This window comes from Podarcis cretensis, assembly GCF_951804945.1.
Source record: "Podarcis cretensis genome assembly, chromosome: 13".
Lineage (NCBI taxonomy): Eukaryota > Metazoa > Chordata > Lepidosauria > Squamata > Lacertidae > Podarcis > Podarcis cretensis.
The window spans coordinates 51,421,404-51,440,712 of record NC_137182.1 but is presented as its reverse complement, the minus strand read 5'-3'; the positions used below and the strand labels follow the sequence as shown (position 1 = coordinate 51,440,712).

The following is a 19,309-nucleotide window of genomic DNA, read 5'->3' as shown; positions in this document are numbered from 1 at the left end:
ACTTCTTGCTCTTTGCATGTCACATAGCTGCCCCCCCCCCCAAATCAGCTTCCAAAAATAAGCACAAAAGAGAAAGCGAGGACCACAAACCAGAATGAGAACTGTTTCATTCTGTGTGATGCTGTGCAAAATAGCTGCGCCTCCATCCGGTGTGATGCTGTGTGTATTGTGCTTGATAACTGTAAATGAGCATTTGTGTTTTTCAAAGATCTTTTGTCATCCCCCACTGACTTTAAAAAGCCCCAGCTTCCCTATGTTCCCTATGGTAGGTGCTAACGTGCTCAGCGTTTTATCAGTTACCCAATTTATCTCAGCTTCCACATCTACATTTGAGAGTGGCCATGACAGCTTCTGCAGAGCAGCTCAGTGCTGCAAGGCATGCTGGGAATGCTTCTTGAGGTCACCCTGGTGGTCAGCCCCGTTTGACACCAGTGGCACACCCAGGATGCTCAGCAACGCCACTATGTTTCTTCTCAGTGTGTTTGGAAAGAAGATTACTATTGCAGATGCATCAGCTCAGTGTTGCTGCTGAAGCTGCTTCTTCTAAACCCCATCCTTGAAGCATGGAGCAAATTGGCCGTCTCTTTGTCCTCCTGGGTAAGACCCTTTTCTTCTCCCCTCCAACCCCACTCTTTTCCTTCTTCTGGAGCCTCCTATCTACACTTCCCTTCCCAGTTTCCACTGTCTATGTTTACTCAAATCTCCTGCCTCTGTTCTCTGTTTCCAGGTGGGTCTTTAGGGAGGGATGAGCATGTCTCAGGCAAATCTTTCACAGCATCCACACAATGTCACTGGCATGGGAAAGTTGGCTGTTTTTAACCTTTACCTTTTCTGAAAAAGAACCAAAATAAAATCTAATAAAAACCTGTTGCTGATAGCTTGTGAAGGACTTATTGACAATCTTAAGCCCTTGCCTGGGTTCACAATTTTTATGGGGGTTTTCATTTCAACCAAGACCACTGATCAAAGCAGTTTGTACAGTTCTTTTTACATCATGATTATTGCTATTGTTGTCAATACTTTTATTATTTTAAAATAAAGAATATTCTGGGGTAAAGTGTGCTTATAAATCCATATATTTGTGAACATAACCTCCAGAAATGCATCAAATTAAGGGATATTGCTTTGGGGGGGGGGGAAATGTGTATGAGGCTATTTAGGAGTCCAGATTATGAAACTTGAAATGATGCCAAAAACGTTTTATATATATATCTAAGCATCACATTTTTCTCCTCTGTTCTCTTTCAGTCTCATTTTTTGCTCTTTCCTGGATGACGGCCCTTGCAGGTAATCCAATTAATATAACTTCAAGTACTGAGTGGTAGGCAGATACTGTCGGTGAGAACACATCGTAAAATTTAGACGTGGATATATTGTTGTGGCTATTTGTTCCTTATTCTATCCCTTATCTTGAAGTCCCAGACCTGAAGGGTGTGAATGGTGAGTTAAAGGGATCCCCCACACTTCCCTTCATGCTCTGCTTTCTAAGCACAGGTCTGGGATTTCCAGGTCCAAATGGGGTTTTTTGGAGAGGAGAAGAGAGGAGAGAGAGATTTTCAAAATCTGATTTTGAGTTTAAGAGGCATTAGAATAAAGGGTGGAATGGGATGGGTTGGGACTGTCAATCCGAAGCAGCAATTGAAGTATTGTGGAAGGTTATAGGGATTCATGAATCATCTAATGCAATGAGGAAATCCTAAGGGACTGGCCAAACTGTATTTTTATTGTATCTCCCTCTGTTTCTCAGATACTGTGACTGCACATCCATCAGGCTTTTGGCTGTCTCTTTCACCTCCACACAACACTTTTGTCCGAGGAGAACTGGCTTCATTGATATGCTCCCTGCCAGAAGGACAGAGGGCAACGGGGTTCTATTTCTATGAAAAGAGAGGAGGTGTACCAGTCATGTATGGACAACAGGCGGAAAATATCTTGGAGGTTTCCACAGAATACCTGGAAACAAACAAAACATTTCTCTGTGCTTACCTGGGGGGAAAGAGTGCAGGAGAACGTTTCCCGTCTTCACTGAGTAACGAGGTTGTGCTGTCCATCACTGGTGAGAAACGTACTCTTTGTGACAGAATTGCATGCACGAAAGCTAAGCCATCTTGGGGATCATGACTCCTACTCTGCCCAAGCCATTTTGGTAGTTGTAACTGTGAGAGAGATCAAAGGAGCTCTGGCCAAGATCTCTCAGCGTAGTCACAAAACTGCCACCATCATAGTTCCTAGGGGAAGCCAACAGAGTACAATACTGAAGATTCAAGTCTGTCGTGAAGATGAGCTTTAATGTGATGTAGCAAAGGGGCAGGTTTATTTTAAGCAATTCTTCAGTCTTGGGGGCACAGATATTGTTGTTGCTCTACAACTCCCATCTTCCCCTGCCTGCTTGATGGAAGCTGTAGTTCAACAACATCTGGTGACCCAGGGTTGAAGAATTGTGAAAGCCTTTGCTTACGTGGAGGGAAACAGCGCTTGAGGAATATTCTGGTCTTCACCGAGGTGGTGCTGTCGATCGCTGGTGAAGAACATTCTCTTTGTGAATGAATGATACACGCAAAGTCTAAACCATCAGGGTGATTCTGCCCGAGCCATTCTGTTGTTTTTAATTTGCCAGGTCCAAGGAAAACAAAGCAAGGTCCCTGAATATAGTCACAAAGTCCACATCCTCCTGGTTCCTTGGGGGAGGCAAGAGAGCACAGGTGTTATAATATTGGTTTATGTTTCTAATATAGCTGTATATTAAGGAGAGGTGCTTAAGGGATTGGTCTGGAAGTCGCACAGACTCATATTGTAGCCCTAATCTTATATATGGTGAATTCTCTATCAAAAATTCCTAGACCCCATCCAGAACACAAATGCCAACCGTTACCTGAGCATAGCGACTAGTGTTACTTCCATTTGAGTCTGTATCATTGCTATGTTCTGAATTCCTGGGAGACAGAAGTGCTTAAGAAGCTAGCCACAAAAACTTCTCTTCCTTTCTCTCTGCTCCTTCAACTTCCCTTTCAGAGGTTCCTCATGCTCCAGTTTTCTCTGTTTCTCCAAAGAAGGATGTCTATACAAGTGGGGAATCTGTGGAACTCAAGTGCTCATCTTCCGAAACCCGTCATGTATCAAGGACCCAGTTTTTCAAGGACCAACAGGATCTGCATCCAGTCAAGCCCTCCTCCTCCTCCTCTCTGAGCAACATCACACACACCCTGCGCCTGGTTATTCAAGATGGTGGAGATTACTCCTGCAGGTACCACAGTATAGAATCCGGGCGAGAGATCGCATCCAGAGAGAGCAACTCGATCAGGATTTCGCTATCGGGTGAGGAGGCCTTTCTTTGCAATACAGATCTCTTGGAAGTTGAAGTGGGAAGCTGGATTGAAACCGAGCAGTTTGGCTGGTCAAAGGAACAGGAGGGGAATTTTATTAATAGAGTTTGAATATGTACAAAATTCAAACATCATCAGAAATTCTGTAATCCTCCCAAAGTCCTATTTCCTTTTCTCATTTATCTGCTTGCTTATTGAGGGGGAGAGAGATTATTGGTCTATAACTCCTATCAGTCATCCACCAAGCAGCTTGATGGATGTTGCAATTCAACAACATCTGGCAACCCATGTGTAATGGTTATAGGGGTTGCTCGTGCGTAAGTTGCCGCCACTCCTGGCTAGGTTGCCTGGTTAAACCTTTCCTGTCTGGACAGCCCTTCACCCCGTGGCTGTTCAGTCGCTAGCAGAATCCGTCAGTGGGCGTTTTTTGAACCTCTTCCAGCATAGAAGCTCTTTGACGCCTAGTCTCCGCCTACTCTCCCTGCGCGGAAGTCTTCTGCGCAGGGTGGGTGTGGGCAGCGGAGGACCCGTGCTCTCCCCGCTCGTCTCCGGCGAGGAGTCCTGGAGCCCGCTCGCCGATTCCCCCATCTGTCCCCCTTTATCCCTGGTGTTACACTGATTTCCTTCCCCAGCCGATGAGCTGCCCCTCTCCCTGCTGGGCCCTTCTCCTGCATCGCTTTGGAGCCTTGCCTCTGCCTCTGGCTCTGATGGCAGTTCCCTGACACCATGGTTCAAACATGCTTGTTTATGTGAGCTTTTCTCGAGAAATTATGTTTGTCAATAATCGAAAGGTTTTGTTGAAAAGTTCCACCACTTAATGGCATGGAATTATTAGAATGCTGTTCAGGTGATTCTGATAGTGACCCCAAGTAAATAGATTGTGGAAATAAGTGTGTAGCATTTGTTTAATGCAGGACTGAGAAGGACCAAAACATTCTTGGCACTAAGCAAGCATACCTTGAACCAACAGCTCATTTAAAGAATTCATGTATGAGGGACTACAGGAGAATAGTTCAAGGAAGGGGCTGAATGGCATTTTCCCCTTGCACTTCTTCCCTTTCCCCAATGCAGTTCTGCCTCCACCAGCTCCAGAGCTGTCCATTATCCCTCCAAGACAGACCTTTCTCCAGGGACAACGGATCAAGTTGAAATGCTCCCCTCCGGAAGGGCAGCCGACAGCCAAGTTCTTCTTTTATGAATTGAAAGCAGATAGTAATTACACTAGACCCCAAGAACAGTTCAATAATACCCTGGAAATCACTGCAGGATTTCAGGAAAGAAAGAAAACATTTGTCTGTGCCTACTTGGAAGAAAGCAGTGCAGGACAACTGTCTGAACAGAGTAACCGCATTGAGGTTTCCATCCCTGGTGAGTAAAGTTTGGCTAGCTCATTAACTGAAGACTCAAAAAGTTCTCTCCATCTTCCTAAAGGCAATCCAGAAATTCTGGCATATTTACGTGGGTTGCTACTTTTTCTTTGTACTTGTGGAAAGAAAGCATATACCACTTATTCCAAAGAAATTCTCAGCAATGTAGATAGTAAAGTTAACAATAAAACACAGATAAAATTGTTTTTTATCTTAATGAGGAGAAAGGGTTTCTGTCTGTTTCTAAACTTAAGCCAGTTGGCTGCCACTGTTTTCTCACAAGAAATCTTGGCAATATTGATTTTATGGAGGTTATAGAGATTGCTAAAGATGTTTCTCTGCATTCTCGCAAAACTTCAATTCCCCGCGTTCTTCAGGGAGAATCTATGCTATTTAAACTGGGTGTTGTTTTTTTAATTTAATCCCCTGAAGGTTGTGTGATATCATTAGGATGTCTAGACCTCTGGGAAGGATTTCAAAAGTAAATGTTTTTGCTGAACTTGACCAGCTGTTCCACTCCATTAATGAGAGTCCTAAAAGAATTCATGTCTATTAAAGGTGTTTAATTATGGAAGATTGGAAGATACTATTTCCAGTCTGGGTTCAAGCCTGGTTTTGGAGGCTCAGTCATCTGAGTGGCAAGGGTAATAACATCACCAGGTCCACCTGCTCTTTCACAGCCTATTCACTGTGATCCATGCACAGGTAACCTAAAAAGTGGATTGCTCTAATGTTCTGCCCTCGGCATTGGTTCAGAAGCGGCAGCTAGTGAAGAATGCAGCGACAAGGATGCTCAGGATGGTACCTGACACCTGGAAAAATTGTGGCCTATAAAGCTCTCAGCAGCTCGGGAGCAGGTGATCTGACATACTGCCTGCCTTCTCCCATTTATAGACCATCCAAATCTCTCCATTCTGAGGATGTGATTCTCCTCTTAACCATATCGCCTGCAAAGCTCCATCTGGTTGGGGGCTGCAGAGATCCTTTTCCATTCCTACCTACCGAACGCTCTCCCTGCTGAGATCAGGCGGGCAGAAACCCTGGGGTGAATTGAATACCTACCCCTTCAGCCTTCGCTGACCTTAATATTATACTAGCCGTTGTGATTATTTTATTGATGATTATTTTTCACAGTTTTGTTCTCGCCAATTATTTGTTATTATGTAGACTACTTTCTGCAAATGAAAAGCGGGGTAGAAATCCTTTAATGAAATGGAAGGAAATATACAGTATGTGTCAGTCTTAGAAAGGAAATTGTGAGAAAACAGAAAACCTTTCCCTTTTACGTTGTTCCCTAAATCTTTGGCTGCTTCTCTCCCTCTGCTTCCTGTGGAACCCAGCGTCCTTCCCACCTGCTGATCTTTTTCAGCAACCACGGGAACCTGTTTACAGTCCAGGAGAACGGGTTACCTTGACCTGTTCAGCTCCTGAGGAAATGGACGTGGCAGGATTCAACTTCTACAAGGAACAACATGATCTGATCTACAAAGAGTTGCCAAATCAAGGAAGCGGCCCCTATGCAGCATTCCCTGTGAATAAAAATACTGCTGGAGTATACAGATGCCTATACTGGGTGCAGAATTCAAGACAGGTGATCCAGTCCCCAATGAGCTCTCCCGTCTCTGTAGTCATGACAGGTGAGACAGTTTCTTCTGCATGTTGATGGAGGAGATCCAAAAGGTCTCAGTGTCTGGCAGGGAATGGGGAACATGGGAAATGTCCGCCTGGTTATTTTACAAGGTGACAATCAAGTGTTTGTGATTTACAGTGGTACCCTGGTTGTTGAACGGCATGGCTCCCAAACAAATTGGCTTCTGAATGCCGAAAACCCGGGTGGCCACCCTTCTGAGTAATACCCCTCCCCACCTTCTCACTATATAGAAGGGTCTGGTGACTTCTGTTTCAGTGTATCTGAAGAAGTGTGCATGCACACGAAAGCTCATACCAAGAACTAACTTAGTTGGTCTTTAAGGTGCTACTGGAAGGAATTTTTTTATTTTGTTTTGACTATGGCAGACCAACACGGCTACCTATCTGCAACAGTTTCTGAACGTTTTCCGGAAGCCAAACATCTGATGTGGTTTCCACTTGAGTGCAGGAAGCTCCTGCAGCCAATTGGAAGCCACGTCTTGCTTTTCGAATGATTTCGGGAATCGAATGGACTTCCGGAACGGATTAAGTTCAAGAACCAAGGTACCACTGTATTAGAAGAAGTGCCTTAAAGTCTCAAACTGTATTGATCTTGGACGCTCTCATCTCATTAGTGGGGGATGGGCAGCTGTAGTTACTCAGACAAGGAAGAGGTTTTTCCTCTGCACATCCTGACGTGCAAACTGAGCTCAGAAGACATAAATGTGGAACCATGGTTTGCAGAGGGACATAGTTCAGAAGGCAGGAGCTGGGAAATACTGGATGGGGAACAGCTAGGAGAAGAAACACTGGGAGAGAGAGGATTAACAGATTCAAAGTTTCTGGACAGCATTCCTCTGCTCAGCCCAAGGTCAAGATGAGCTCAGAAAGTGTCAGAACAGAAAGCACAGAGGGTACAAGCTCAGATTACAAGAAATAGGAGTGACAGAAGGGGGTGTGATCCTTATTTGGGGGCACCGCAATTTCCAGGAGAGATGTGTTGTTTGTTCTCTCTCTGTGATCATTAAAATTTATAACTGGTAAGAAGACTCCTTTTCCTTTGTCCTGCTTATCTTCTGCCACGGGGGGGAGGAAGCTGATTCTCTGAAGCTTGACAGGAATTCTCTGTTAGAGATTCCAAGACCCCACCCAGAGCTACAGATCCCAAGGTTTACTTGAGGGGCTACAGTGGTATCTCGGGTTACAGACACTTCAGGTTACAGACTCCCCTAAGCCAGAAGTAGAACATTGGGTTAAGAATTTTACCTCAAGATGGGAACACAAATCGCGCGGCTGCGGCATGGCAGCAGGAGGCCCCATTAGCTAAAGTGGTACCTCAGGTTAAGAACAGTTTCAGGTTAAGAATGGACCTCCAGAACAAATTAAGTTCTTAACCAGAGGTACCTCTGTTTTGTTAAAATAATTAAACTGTAGGATGGTTATGCTCCAAATTCCTGAAACAGAGATGTTTAACAAACAAAGATTGTTCTTCCTTTCTCTGTGCTCCTTCTACTCCCTTCTCAGAACACCCTCGTCCCCCAGTCTTAACTGTTTCGCCAGAAAAGGATAGCTACAGAAGAGAGGAGTCCATAAAACTCAGATGTTCAGCTTATGAAAGCCGTGATGTATCAAAGATCCAGTTTTTCAAGGACAAGAGGCAACTGCAACTCATCAATGTCCCCTCCTCTCTGAAGACCTTCACACACATACAACTGCTTCTTCCTCAAGATGGTGGCGATTACTCCTGCATGTACCACATTGTGGTATCAGGGCGAGAGTTCCCATCCAGAGAGAGCAACTCCATCAGGATTTTGGTATTGGGTGAGGAGGCCTTTCTTTGCAATATGGGTCTCCTGGAGGGGGAAATGGGAAGGTGGACTGAGTTTGGGGGAGGTTGGGCAGGCGAGGAATAGGGAGAATAATTTTGTTAGTAGAATATGTACAGAATTTGAAGATCACCCGTAATTTCATAGTCCTTCCAAACTCCCCTTTTCTTCTATTATTTATCAGCTTGCTTGTTTCTAGTCTGCCTTTGAAACACATTGCCCCTTCCAGAACGACATCGAGAAACAAAGGCAGGGTGCCTGCCCCGAGGAGCATACAAGGGATGTCGTCACATGGGGATCCCTTCTGACCTTGGGATTCTCTTTGATTCTCTCTGCAGATGAACCACTTTCCACAATGCCTACCTTTTCCACCCCTGACCAGGCTGTTCTGAGTTTTGGTGCCACAACCAGGCCACCTAGAAAGTCAACACTGGCAACTTCATCAACCAGCTCTTCTCACTACGTCGCCAGAACACTCTCAACACGCACCAAGCTCCTTGCATCAAGCACCTCCTGGTCCAGCTCTTCGCAGTTGAGTCTGCATTATAGCACCTCAACCAGCAGCACCAATGCTCAGGAGAGCAGGAAATCATCCACCTGCTGTGATCCCAAATCAACCACAGACCAAAAGAAGGATGATTCATTAAAAGGTACGCCCCTCTCATGAGGCTGTTACTTTTAAGAAAGGGACTTCCTTCCTTCCTTCCTTCCTTCCTTCCTTCCTTCCTTCCTTCCTTCCTCTTTCATTGTTTTATATTTGTATAAAATTGTGATTTTATAGGTTATAAGCCACCCCGAGTGCTGCAGTTGCACTAGAAGGGAGCAAAATGTCCAAATAAATAAATAAATAAGGTTTGCACTGTAAATAACCCACCTGATTCAGCTCAGTGCGGAATATTATTTTGACCCTACGAAAATAAATGGAAACAGTGCTACTGCTGCCTGATTTGTTTGCTTTTGTACAGTTATTATTTTTGTCTTGTGGTATTGTTTTTTATCTGATGGTATTGTACTGTTATTTTATCATGCGTGTCTATGTTTTAGATGGTAAAATAGGAATTTTATGATGTTGCCATGCTTCCGTTTGAGAGGGCCGACCTGAAAGGCGGCCTATAACTACAGAATATGGATGGTTGGAAAGAATAATATTTAGAAAGGGACAATCAATGGACCTTCAGAGATCAGGGAGGGAAGAGGAAGGGTGGAAGTTAGAATGGCAAAAAAGCGGAATATGTGGAGCAGCAAAGTTCATAGATACTAGCCAAGTCTTTGTTTTGTAACTATTGACTAGTTCTCTGACCAATAACCCCGTTCTGATCAACTGCAATTCTCTTGCAGGTTCATATCCTTTTCTTCTCCCACTGGCCATTGGATGTGGCACCTGTGGGTGTCTCCTGCTCCTGGTGTTTGTTGTTTGCATTTATAGGAGGAAGCACAAAGGTATTTGGCAAGGCAGGGGAAGCTGAGCCTGGGGAGATGGACATCGCAGGAAAAATGCAAATTTGGGTGGAAATAATACCTGGTGGAATTGTCACAGCCAGAATTATCACTAACTGCTTATGCACAGCATGCCTTCTTCATTTTTTTATTTTGACAAAGTAATAATCATAAATAAATAAGAATGAAAATGTGTACCCCACCACCGAGGTAATTCCATTGCAACTATCCAACCTGCCAAAATTCCAACGCCTCTTGTGGTAGTTTGACCCATTTCCGTTTTAACAGTACAAATTCTGCAAACACCTTCCATATCTCCTCAAAATCATTTCTCCCTCATATTCCCTGTCTTACCTTAATAGCACATGTTAATTTATCATTAATAGCTATAGCCCACACCTCTTTATACCATTCTTCCATTTTATATCCTGCTTGCACCTTCCACTTCCTAGCTATAATAATTCATGCAGCTGTCAATAAATTTGTGAGCAAGTTCTTCCTAGACTTCAAACCTTCCACCCCATCGTAAATTGATAATAATGCTACCTCTGGATTTTCGATCAGCTTTAACCCAGTGATTTGTTATCTCCTTAAACGTGCTTTGCCAGAAAAATTGTACGTATTTACACCCCCACCACATGTGAACACAATTCCCGGTTTCCTGGCATCCCCTCCAACATAGAGCCGGATATTCCTTGTTTATTTGATTTAATCTGACTGGTGTTAAATACCATCTCCAAACTTATTCATAATAATTTTCTTTTATTCTTATAGACAACATTTTCAATGTTTCTCCCATATTTCCCCCCAGCTTTGACTGTTTATCTGCCCTGTTGTCTCTTTTTCCCACACCTCTTTTAATTTCTTGTGCCTCCTTTTCTACTAATATTTTTTTTAATTTCACTGGTTTCCTCTATCTCCCCATTTTATAATTTTTTTTTTCAAATGTTGTACGGTATATTCTTTGCAGTTCTTGTTTTCCCTTAACCACTTCTTTGTCCGTTGCTCCAGTTGTATACAGTTAAACCAAGTTATTTTAATTCCTGTTAGAGCTTCTCCTATTTGTTCTTTGCTTCTGCCTTCTTCATGTTTGTCCTCATCTCTTCAACAACAGCCAGACACACCAAAACCTGCATTTGCAGGAGAAGCTATTTCCATCAGTATTTTTTATGAGAAGAAACCTCGCCTGTTCCATTTCTGTGTGTCAGGTTGCAGTTAGAAGCACAGAAACAGAGTTATAAAAGGGAGCAGCCCCATCTATTTGTCCAGGACAGAGATCTGAAATTCTTCACAAGGCCCTCTCCATGGGGCTGCCATTGAAGACTATTCAAACCTTCTGTGGTTTCAAAAGACAGCAACTTATAAAGAGCACATCCTGTCAGCCTTTGTAAGACCTTTGCAGACTCTCAGATTGTTTCCAGGCAAGATTTGAAATGGTGGCCTCTTGGCCATCAGACCCTAAACGACAGTCATCCTTGAAATTTCACCCACTTCTCTGAGTGTTGCAGCACTGTTCCCCAGCCAAGCAATGTAAAGTGCGGCATTCTAGAGGATATTGCGCCTCACGGGCTCTAAATGTGGGAACCCCTGGTGCCCTGTCTTTGTGTCTCCTTCTTCGCTTAAGAGTCACACACATTCACAAACTTTCTTTTTCTTTTCTCAGATAAGAGAGCGATCACAGCAAGGTGAGTGAGTACGAAAACTTGGGGCAGCTGTCAGAAGCAGCTTCCTCCAAGCTGTTGGACATGACGTTGCGGTTTGTGTGGCCCCCCCGTCATCGGAGGAGTCGGGGCTGCTGTGTGTTTAAAAACAATAGCAGGGACATGCAGTCAGGAGTGACAAGAGGCTGCAAGGGTGTGGCTGCCAAAAAAAGGCCACCTCTTTGCAAGAAGATAAAAAGAGCTCTTTGGCACAAGGCAAATGGGATTCATTTGGCCCAGCCTCCATTTTCCAACTATAGCCAGCCAGATGCCTCTGGGAAGCCCACCGGAAGGCCATTCCTAATTCCTGCTCCCCTGGTTTTCAGAGATAGAATCATAGAATTCTAGAGTTGGAAGGGACCCTGAGGGTCATCTAGTTCAGGCGTCCCCAAACTCGGCCCTCCAGGTGTTTGGGACTACAGCTCCCATCATCCCTAGCTAACAGGACCAGTGGTCAGGGATGGAAGGAACTGCAGTCCCAAAACATCTGGAGGGCCGAGTTTGGGGGTGCCTGATGTAGTACAACCCCCTGCAATGCAGGAATATGCAGCTGCCCCATACGGGGATCAAACCTGCAACCTTGGCATCATCAGCACCACGCTCTAGCCAACTGAGCTATCCATACTGCCTCTGACCTTGGAGGTTACCATTTCGCTGCCAGGATCCTTAACAGCCGCTGATTCACCTCCCCTGTGACTTAGTATAAGCAGCAGCCCCACATCCTGTGACTGCGAGACCCGCAAGTCAGTCGATTGCTAAGTAGAGAAGCCATTCCTTTAGTCTGCCCTCTTCTCCGCAACTACGGAAGCCTTGTCCAGTGTTTCACCTGGCCACCCCACCAGAGCTGATGCTTTTCTTTCCTGGTGGGCTTTTAGCAGGGCAGAAATTCTTATTGCTTATCAAGCTTCACGTGTTCAAATTCCAAGCAAATTCCCAGTAAAGATAAAGAAAGCCACCTGTTCTACCGTTACCTGTTTTGACTGACAGCAGGCTCTCAGGGGCCTTTCTCTCTTCTCCAGTCCTGTGTCCTGGATCTTTTCACCTGGAGATGCCGGGACTAGAACCTGGGACCTTTGCTGTGCAAGGCACGTGCTCTGTCACTAAGCCATGGTCTGTCCCCAAATGGATTAGCTTTGAGATAAGACAGTATATTACCATATTAGTCCTGCCTGCCCCCAACATCCTCTTCATTTTCAGCTGCTTTTTGTGTGTTTAGTTCCTCTCCCCATTCCTTTCCAGCAGCTACTGGCAAACACTGAACATTCGGCAGTCGCTGAAAAGACGGTAGGAAGGAGCAGAGCGTTCCCCTCTAGCGTGCCTCTCTTATCTTGCAGGGGGGAGACCAAAATCTCAACTAGACTTGGGTAGACCTGGTGGGGGGACTGGAAAAATTGCAGGGACACCCAGCTTTTTCCCATGTTTGTTTTTTGGATTTTAATGTTTGGGAAACAAATAGAGAGGGGGGGGTGTTATTTGTTTTGCTTTTTCCAGGCCTTCGTATCTCTAATCCCAAAACATTCAGCAAAGCTCAACATCAGTGGAGGGAGGGCACAGTTTCAAGCCTCCCCCCCCCCCCAGCAGGAACAATTAAATCATTTGCTGGAACGCCAGAATATTTGATTAAATAGGATGTTTCTTTCCTTTTCTTTGACGGTGTTTGTCGTTCAAAGCCAGGAGTTTGAATATAGTAACACTTCTTTGCAAGGTAGTTTTAATTCAAAGGCTGCATTTCAGCTCAGTCTGTTTTATAAGCTAAAACTACACACAGAATTATATAGTAATCCTTTTAAAAATCTGTGTGTTGTTGCTCTGTATGCGACAGAGAGACACACACACACACATACACTAATGGGGTAAGAAAGTTGCCAACATTTCTAGACTCCTCTGTGGGTGCAGTTGTGGCAGATGTCGTGATGGACTTCAAAATGTAATAGTAGACCTCTGCTTAAAAGAGATACAGTGGTACCTCGGGTTAAGTACTTAATTCGTTCCGGAGGTCCGTACTTAACCTGAAACTGTTCTTAACCTGAAGCACCACTTTAGCTAATGGGGCCTCCTGCTGCTGCCGCACAATTTCTGTTCTCATCCTGAAGCAAAGTTCTTAACCCGAGGTAATATTTCTGGGTTAGCGGAGTCTGTAACCTGAAGTGTATGTAACCTGAAGCGTCTGTAACCCGAGGTACCACTGTACAGGCATGTTCTCCTAAATGTGCTTCATTCCGACCCACATAGCTATATAAACAAACTTGTTGCCACAAGATACCAGCACAGAAGGCTTTGAAAGATGTTCAGAAAAAAATTATGGGGAACATGCTACCAATGGCTTCAGACGCAACGGCTGTGTCAGAAGCAGTGGGGAGAGCATGGCTGTTGGCCACTGTGAAAACAGGATGCCAGACAGGATGAGTCTTTGGCTCAATCCAGCAAATTCCTTTGTTCTTGTTACAAATGTGGGAATGTTGTGGGGAGTCAGAGAGGATCTACTGATTAAATATTATCCTTCCTAACTCCTAACTCATGCTAGTGAGTCATATATATATATATATATATATATATATATATATATAGCAGAGCTCATTCCCCTTTTACACAGCAAGAAGCTAGTTGCAGATTTGTTTGAATCTCTCTTTTTTTAAAAAAATAATTTTTATTTTTTCATTAATAACATTCCAATTAATAACGTATCAAATCTTGCCACATCATAATACAAATAATAAAGTCAATTATACATTCCGAATTAAATAATTTAGAGAGACTTCCCACGTTCTGGCTGGTCAGGAGAAAATTTTTATTTCTTGTTTCCGCTTTCCCCCCTCTCTTGTTCGTTCCCAATATCATAATTCCGATCTTAATCTGTTATTTTATCTCAGTCACTGGCATGAAACTTTCACTCGTATTTAACAAATCCATATGTATGTTAACATGCAAGAGAAATTTTATTCTTCCTGTTGTCATTCGTCAATTGTTTTCGGCACAGCCCCCCTCGGAGGCCCCCTTTTCATTCCACACTGTTCTCGTTTGAATCTCTTTGGTTAAGCAATCCAATCTGGCATGCCCAGATTGGAGTATGTTCCAGGTAAGACCGCTTTGATTCCTTCCTAAAAGAATGACGACACAAGACTCTTTCTTATAAGTAATGAAAAGTTGACTCACATTCAGTTCATAGTATGATCCCTAAAGGCAGGCTTTAGCTTGCAGTTACAGATACGGTGTGGCAGAGAGCCAGCAGTGCAGTCCAAGAGAAAAAATGGCATCAAAAGAGGAAGATGGCTGCGTGTCTGGCCCTTTTACAGGGTCTCCCAGGGCCACGCCCATCTACCTGGCAGAGGGAGGATGCTCCAGACCAGGTGTGACAGGAAGTCTTCCTGGCTGGAGTAACATCCTCCTGTCTGTCCACTCTAGGAAAACAAGGAATGTTATACTTGACTGCCCCAATGGATTACAGTGTTTTTTGCTCTATAAGACTCACTTTTTCCCTCCTAAAAAGTAAGGGGAAATGTGTGTGCGTTTTATGGAGCGAATGCAGGCTGTGCAGCTATGCCAGAAGCCAGAACAGCAAGAGGGTTCGCTGCTTTCGCTGCGCAGCGATCCCTCTTGTTGTTCTGGCTTCTGAGATTCAGAATATTTTTTTTCTTGTTTCCCTCCTCCAAAAACTAGGTGCGTCTTATGGTCTGGTGCATCTTATAGAGCGAAAAATACGGTACATCCCACAACAAATAGGTTGCCACTTTTGCACTAGCGCAGCTCCCGTGCTTTGAGCAGCTGTGCAGCGTAGAGAAATTAAGCAGGTTTTCCCATAACATACCTCCACAGTGGGGTAACCCAGGACAAAGTTCCCCCTGCTAAACTTTGCATGCCGGGCCGCTCCTGAAACCGAAAAGCCAACTGTCTGTAAACGAACAATAAACGTCCCTAAAAATGGCAAAAAGTAGTTTCTTTCCCAAATAGGTGTTATCTTAAACAACAGCAAACACTGTAAATAAGGAGTTCACTTGCAATATATCAGTGGTTCAGTGCTCATTTCTTTTCTTCCCACAGTAGATTTTATCTTGAACTTTTGCAAACGCAGTAATCAAGAGTCCACTTGTGATATACCACAAGTGATTCAGTGCTCAGACGTCATTCCAGTAATCCGACATTTCGTCACTAAAGAGTTTAGTCATCAGGCTTTATAGTAAATAATATACAACAGAAGACAGTATGTGAATGACTTAAATCAGGGGTATATCTGTCCCCACCTGCATGTTTCCATCAGGAAAAGCATAGAAAGAGGACAATGTCCTTCAGTTTGTCTAACCTCCTCCTGCTCAGAGGAGCAGGGCCAGTTTTTAAAGTTGGCGGTCCCAATAGCTCCCACCTCTTTTGGATTTCCTGCAGCTTCTACCCCCTGCTAAAACCTTTGTTCTGTCTTGCAGATGCAAAGACCCCGCTGGAGTCTCTACAAGTAAGTAAAGCATTAAACTTTCCATCCTTATTAGGGTTCCAGAGAAGAATCAATGCTTTTTTTCTGACAGGTCCCCTGCCATGTGGCAGGCAGACATTAAAGCGGTGAAGCATTTCCCGCAACTCTTCCATGTTGGGAGGAAACACACCTGTTGAATTTCTGCCTGTCGTGCAGCTATTGAAGGAAAAAGTGGCAGCTTGCCACTATACCTGTGGCCCAGGTTGCACCAGGTGAATTGCAACTCCCCAATGAGGAACAGTTGCAGCATCTGGGACTTCTTAATAATTCTTTTTGTTATTTCTTTCTTTTTCTTTCTCTATCTATTTCTTCCCCTCCCCCCGCTTTTCTGTGTTTTCATTGTAAAGTGGTACCTCGAGTTCAGAACGTAATTCGTTCTGGAGGTCTGTTCTTAACTTGAAACTGTTCTTAACCTGAAGCACCACTTTAGCTAATGGGGGCTTCCGCTGCCACCGCGCCACCGGAGCACGATTTCTGTTCTCATCCTGAAGCAAAGTTCTTAACCTAAAGCACTATTTCTGGGTTAGCGGAGTCTGTAACCTGAAGCGTATGTAACCCGAGGTACCACTGTATCTAGATAAAAGTTTTGATTTGGTTTAAAAAAGGGAAAAGATATTAAGTTTTTTATTTTCCTCCATAAACCTTAATAACATTTATTTTTTAAAATGAGGAAAATCCGTTGTTTACTGCTAAGGAGAGCTTATCCACACCTTCTATTGCCCTGCTGCTCCCCACCGCCACCAGGGAAAACTGCTCTTTAGTGCTTAATTGGCGCAAACAGCAATTCAGGTTTTCTCTGGATTGACGTTTGCTCTGATTTAGAGCGGAAGAGAGGGTTTTCCCTGGGACAGGAGCAGAAAAAGAGGGGGAAGCACTTGGACACGTGCCTCGAAAGCGTGGGTGAAGCAAAAAACTGCTCCAAAAAATCACCTTCACTTTGCGAAAAGGAGCTCTGCCTACAGGCCAACCAAGGACTTGCAGGTAAAAGGAAGTTGCGTTGGGTTATAGATGGGAGGATGTAGGTGTTAACCACGTTGGTTTTAATGCTTAGATCTCGAAGAAAGGAACATGCCTGGCTGGATGCAGCCAGCAAACGAAGACTGGGGGATCCTGCCAAAAACCAAAAGCCCCATGCCAAAAGCCAGGCATCCATTAGAAAAGAAGAAGGCAGATGAAGACACCGATTCTGGAGCCAATTTTGAATTCCCCGTAAGTTTCAAATCCACTTTGTTATGTACTGAAGTTGTCACCCTGGGCCAGCAGGGGGATACTGTAGATAGTTTTCACTCAGGTCAACGTCAGTTATTTTAGGCGGGAAACCCTGGGTTGTTGTTGCTACAATGTTGACAGCCGGCTGCCTATAAAAGCAGGCCGGCTGAGCTGTTTGCAGTCAGTTCTATTCCAGCTTACAAAATGAAGAGCTGCTTTGGAGAAATCGCTGTGTTGTCTGCTATGTCAACCCACAACTTAACACACTTCTTCTCTGGTGATCACTCGTAGCTGAGTAAGATTGTCTTCCATAAACACGGTTTTAACAATGAGTCTATAAGTGACTATGGAGGCCAATTCTGGACCCACACGTCATTCCACAGTGGGGACATAGGTTCCTGGGTGGGAGTTGATTACCGTGTGGATTTGCCAAACGTGCCTTCCTCTTAGCGCGTTTCTCCCTTGCGTCTTGAGTTCGAGTGTCTTCAAAGTCCATGACATCTTTGGTAAAGGCTGTTGTCCAACTGGAGCGCTCGCAGCCAGTGTTTCCCAATTGTCGATGTTTATACTACATTTTTTAAGATTTGCCTTGAGACAATCTTTAAACCTCTTTTGTTGACAATCTTTAAACCTCTTCTGTTGACCACCAGCATTATGCTTTCCATTTTTAAGTTTGGAATAGTGCAGTCGCTTTGGAAGACGATAATCAGGCACCCGCACAACATGACCAGTCCAGCGAAGTTGATGTTGAAGAATCATTGCTTCAACACTCACTCGCTGGATCATCCCCTTGTCATGGTGAGTGGGCTTGCACGTTCCTACGACCCTTGTGAGCGAAGCCGTCGGGAATGTCATACTCCCAGCAGGGTGACCCAAGGTGGTAAGGTCACAGGGAAACAGCTAGACAAAGAATGATCCAAGAAGTTCAAATCCACTATGCACACTCTGTCTGCATGGGCTTTTCATCCTTCTCCCTTATAGCTCTTTCCTTCCATTTCCAGAGTGGCTGGCGCAACCCGGTCAGATGGGCTGTTTACTATTGTTGTTGTTGTTGTTGTTTATTTCCAGGAAATAGATGCAACGTACTCGCTTCTCAGCTTCCCCTGCTCCACATTCTTCCTGGAAGAAAACAACAGACCCTCGGAGGAGCCAGTCACATCCCAGATTCTGAAAACCCAAACCCTCACTGTGAAATGAAACAAGGCGGTCATTTTTAGGAGCCCAAAAGGACAGGAGAGTTCCCCAGTGAACGTGTGAACCACAAAGGCCTGATCCGCTGACGAAAAGCCTCTTTCACAAGCTCCACTGAAATGAATGGGGAGCCTTGCAGCCCAGCCCACGGATGTTTTTCTGCTCCATTGAAATGAGTGGGTGTGGGACACACACAGTTCAACCAGGTGAAGGAAATTCCACCTGGGTTGCTGTCTCAAGTTACTGGACCTCAGTGAGGAGAATCCCCATCTTACAGGCAAAGGACTCTGACTTCCGTTCGTTTTTAAAAATAATTTTATAAGTTGTGTGTCCTTGTTGCTCAGCTTGACCCTTTTACATGATTTTGTACGTTTTGTGGTATTTGTGCATTGTGATCTGCTGTTATTTTATTGATTATAGATTCGTAATTCCTTATTCTAAATGATAAGTGTGAACTGCTAGATTATTATTTGCTGATGTTTAATTTTACTGTTTAATATTGGATCCTAATAGATTGTTGAGTATTGCTTTATTTGATATAAATTGTTTATTTTAAAGCTATTGTGGCTTTTTATATAGGATCTGATTGTTACTATTAATTTTTTGATGTTTTATTATTATTTTTGTGTGTGTTGGAAGCTGCCCAGAGTGGCTGTGGCAACCCAGCCAGATGGGTGGGGTATAAATAATAAATGTATTATTATATTATTATTACTAGCACCTGTTCATGTCTGTGGGGCTTGCATGGTGGACGGTGCTCCCTTTTAATTATTCTGCCTCAAAACCAAAATGCCTTGGATTATGGGTCCAGATGGGATCAGATTAGGGAACGAGAAACATTGTCAGGACTTGGGTATCTAGTCCGACAGTGTGCTGGTATTTATGCCTTCCATATGCTCTGTAGGTAGTCTATGACACATAAGCCCATAAAACTAAAATAAGCGAACTGTTTTTCTTACATGTTCTACTTTTGAAAGAATCTGGGAGTCCCACATCCCTGCTGCAATAATTAAATCTGCACATACGGAAGGAATGGGATATATAAAAACTGACCCTTCTCCTGTCATCATTTCTCATGTCAGTGTGATGCTTAAAATGTGTTGTCAGCTTTCTTCCCCCCACCCCTACCCCTCCCAATACAGTCGTACCTTGAAAGTCGAACAGA

At 44.1% G+C, this 19,309-nt stretch overlaps 1 protein-coding gene across 9 annotated transcripts in view; it reads left to right on the top strand.

The window, feature by feature from the left end:
* Positions 1-18,855, top strand: part of LOC307202117 (Fc receptor-like protein 5) — a 109,318-nt gene extending 90,463 nt beyond the window's left edge. For 2 of the 9 annotated variants that reach the window (XM_079951785.1, XM_079951786.1), the window contains exons 2-14: positions 1,249-1,287; positions 1,748-2,056; positions 3,013-3,315; positions 4,395-4,691; positions 6,031-6,327; positions 7,844-8,140; positions 8,484-8,795; positions 9,484-9,585; positions 11,246-11,267; positions 12,522-12,566; positions 15,698-15,726; positions 16,796-16,953; positions 18,022-18,855. In XM_079951785.1, coding sequence (XP_079807911.1) covers positions 1,272-1,287; positions 1,748-2,056; positions 3,013-3,315; positions 4,395-4,691; positions 6,031-6,327; positions 7,844-8,140; positions 8,484-8,795; positions 9,484-9,585; positions 11,246-11,267; positions 12,522-12,566; positions 15,698-15,726; positions 16,796-16,953; positions 18,022-18,150 — 2,316 coding nt within the window. In that variant the 5' untranslated portion in view covers positions 1,249-1,271 and the 3' untranslated portion in view covers positions 18,151-18,855. Of the gene's footprint in view, positions 1-63; positions 598-1,248; positions 1,288-1,747; positions 2,057-3,012; positions 3,316-4,394; positions 4,692-6,030; positions 6,328-7,843; positions 8,141-8,483; positions 8,796-9,483; positions 9,586-11,245; positions 11,268-12,521; positions 12,567-12,773; positions 12,988-15,697; positions 15,727-16,795; positions 16,954-18,021 lie in introns of those variants that run through there. The other 7 variants (XM_079951783.1, XM_079951779.1, XM_079951784.1 and 4 more) reach the window with 6 other exon arrangements.
* Positions 18,856-19,309: the final 454 nt, after the last annotated feature.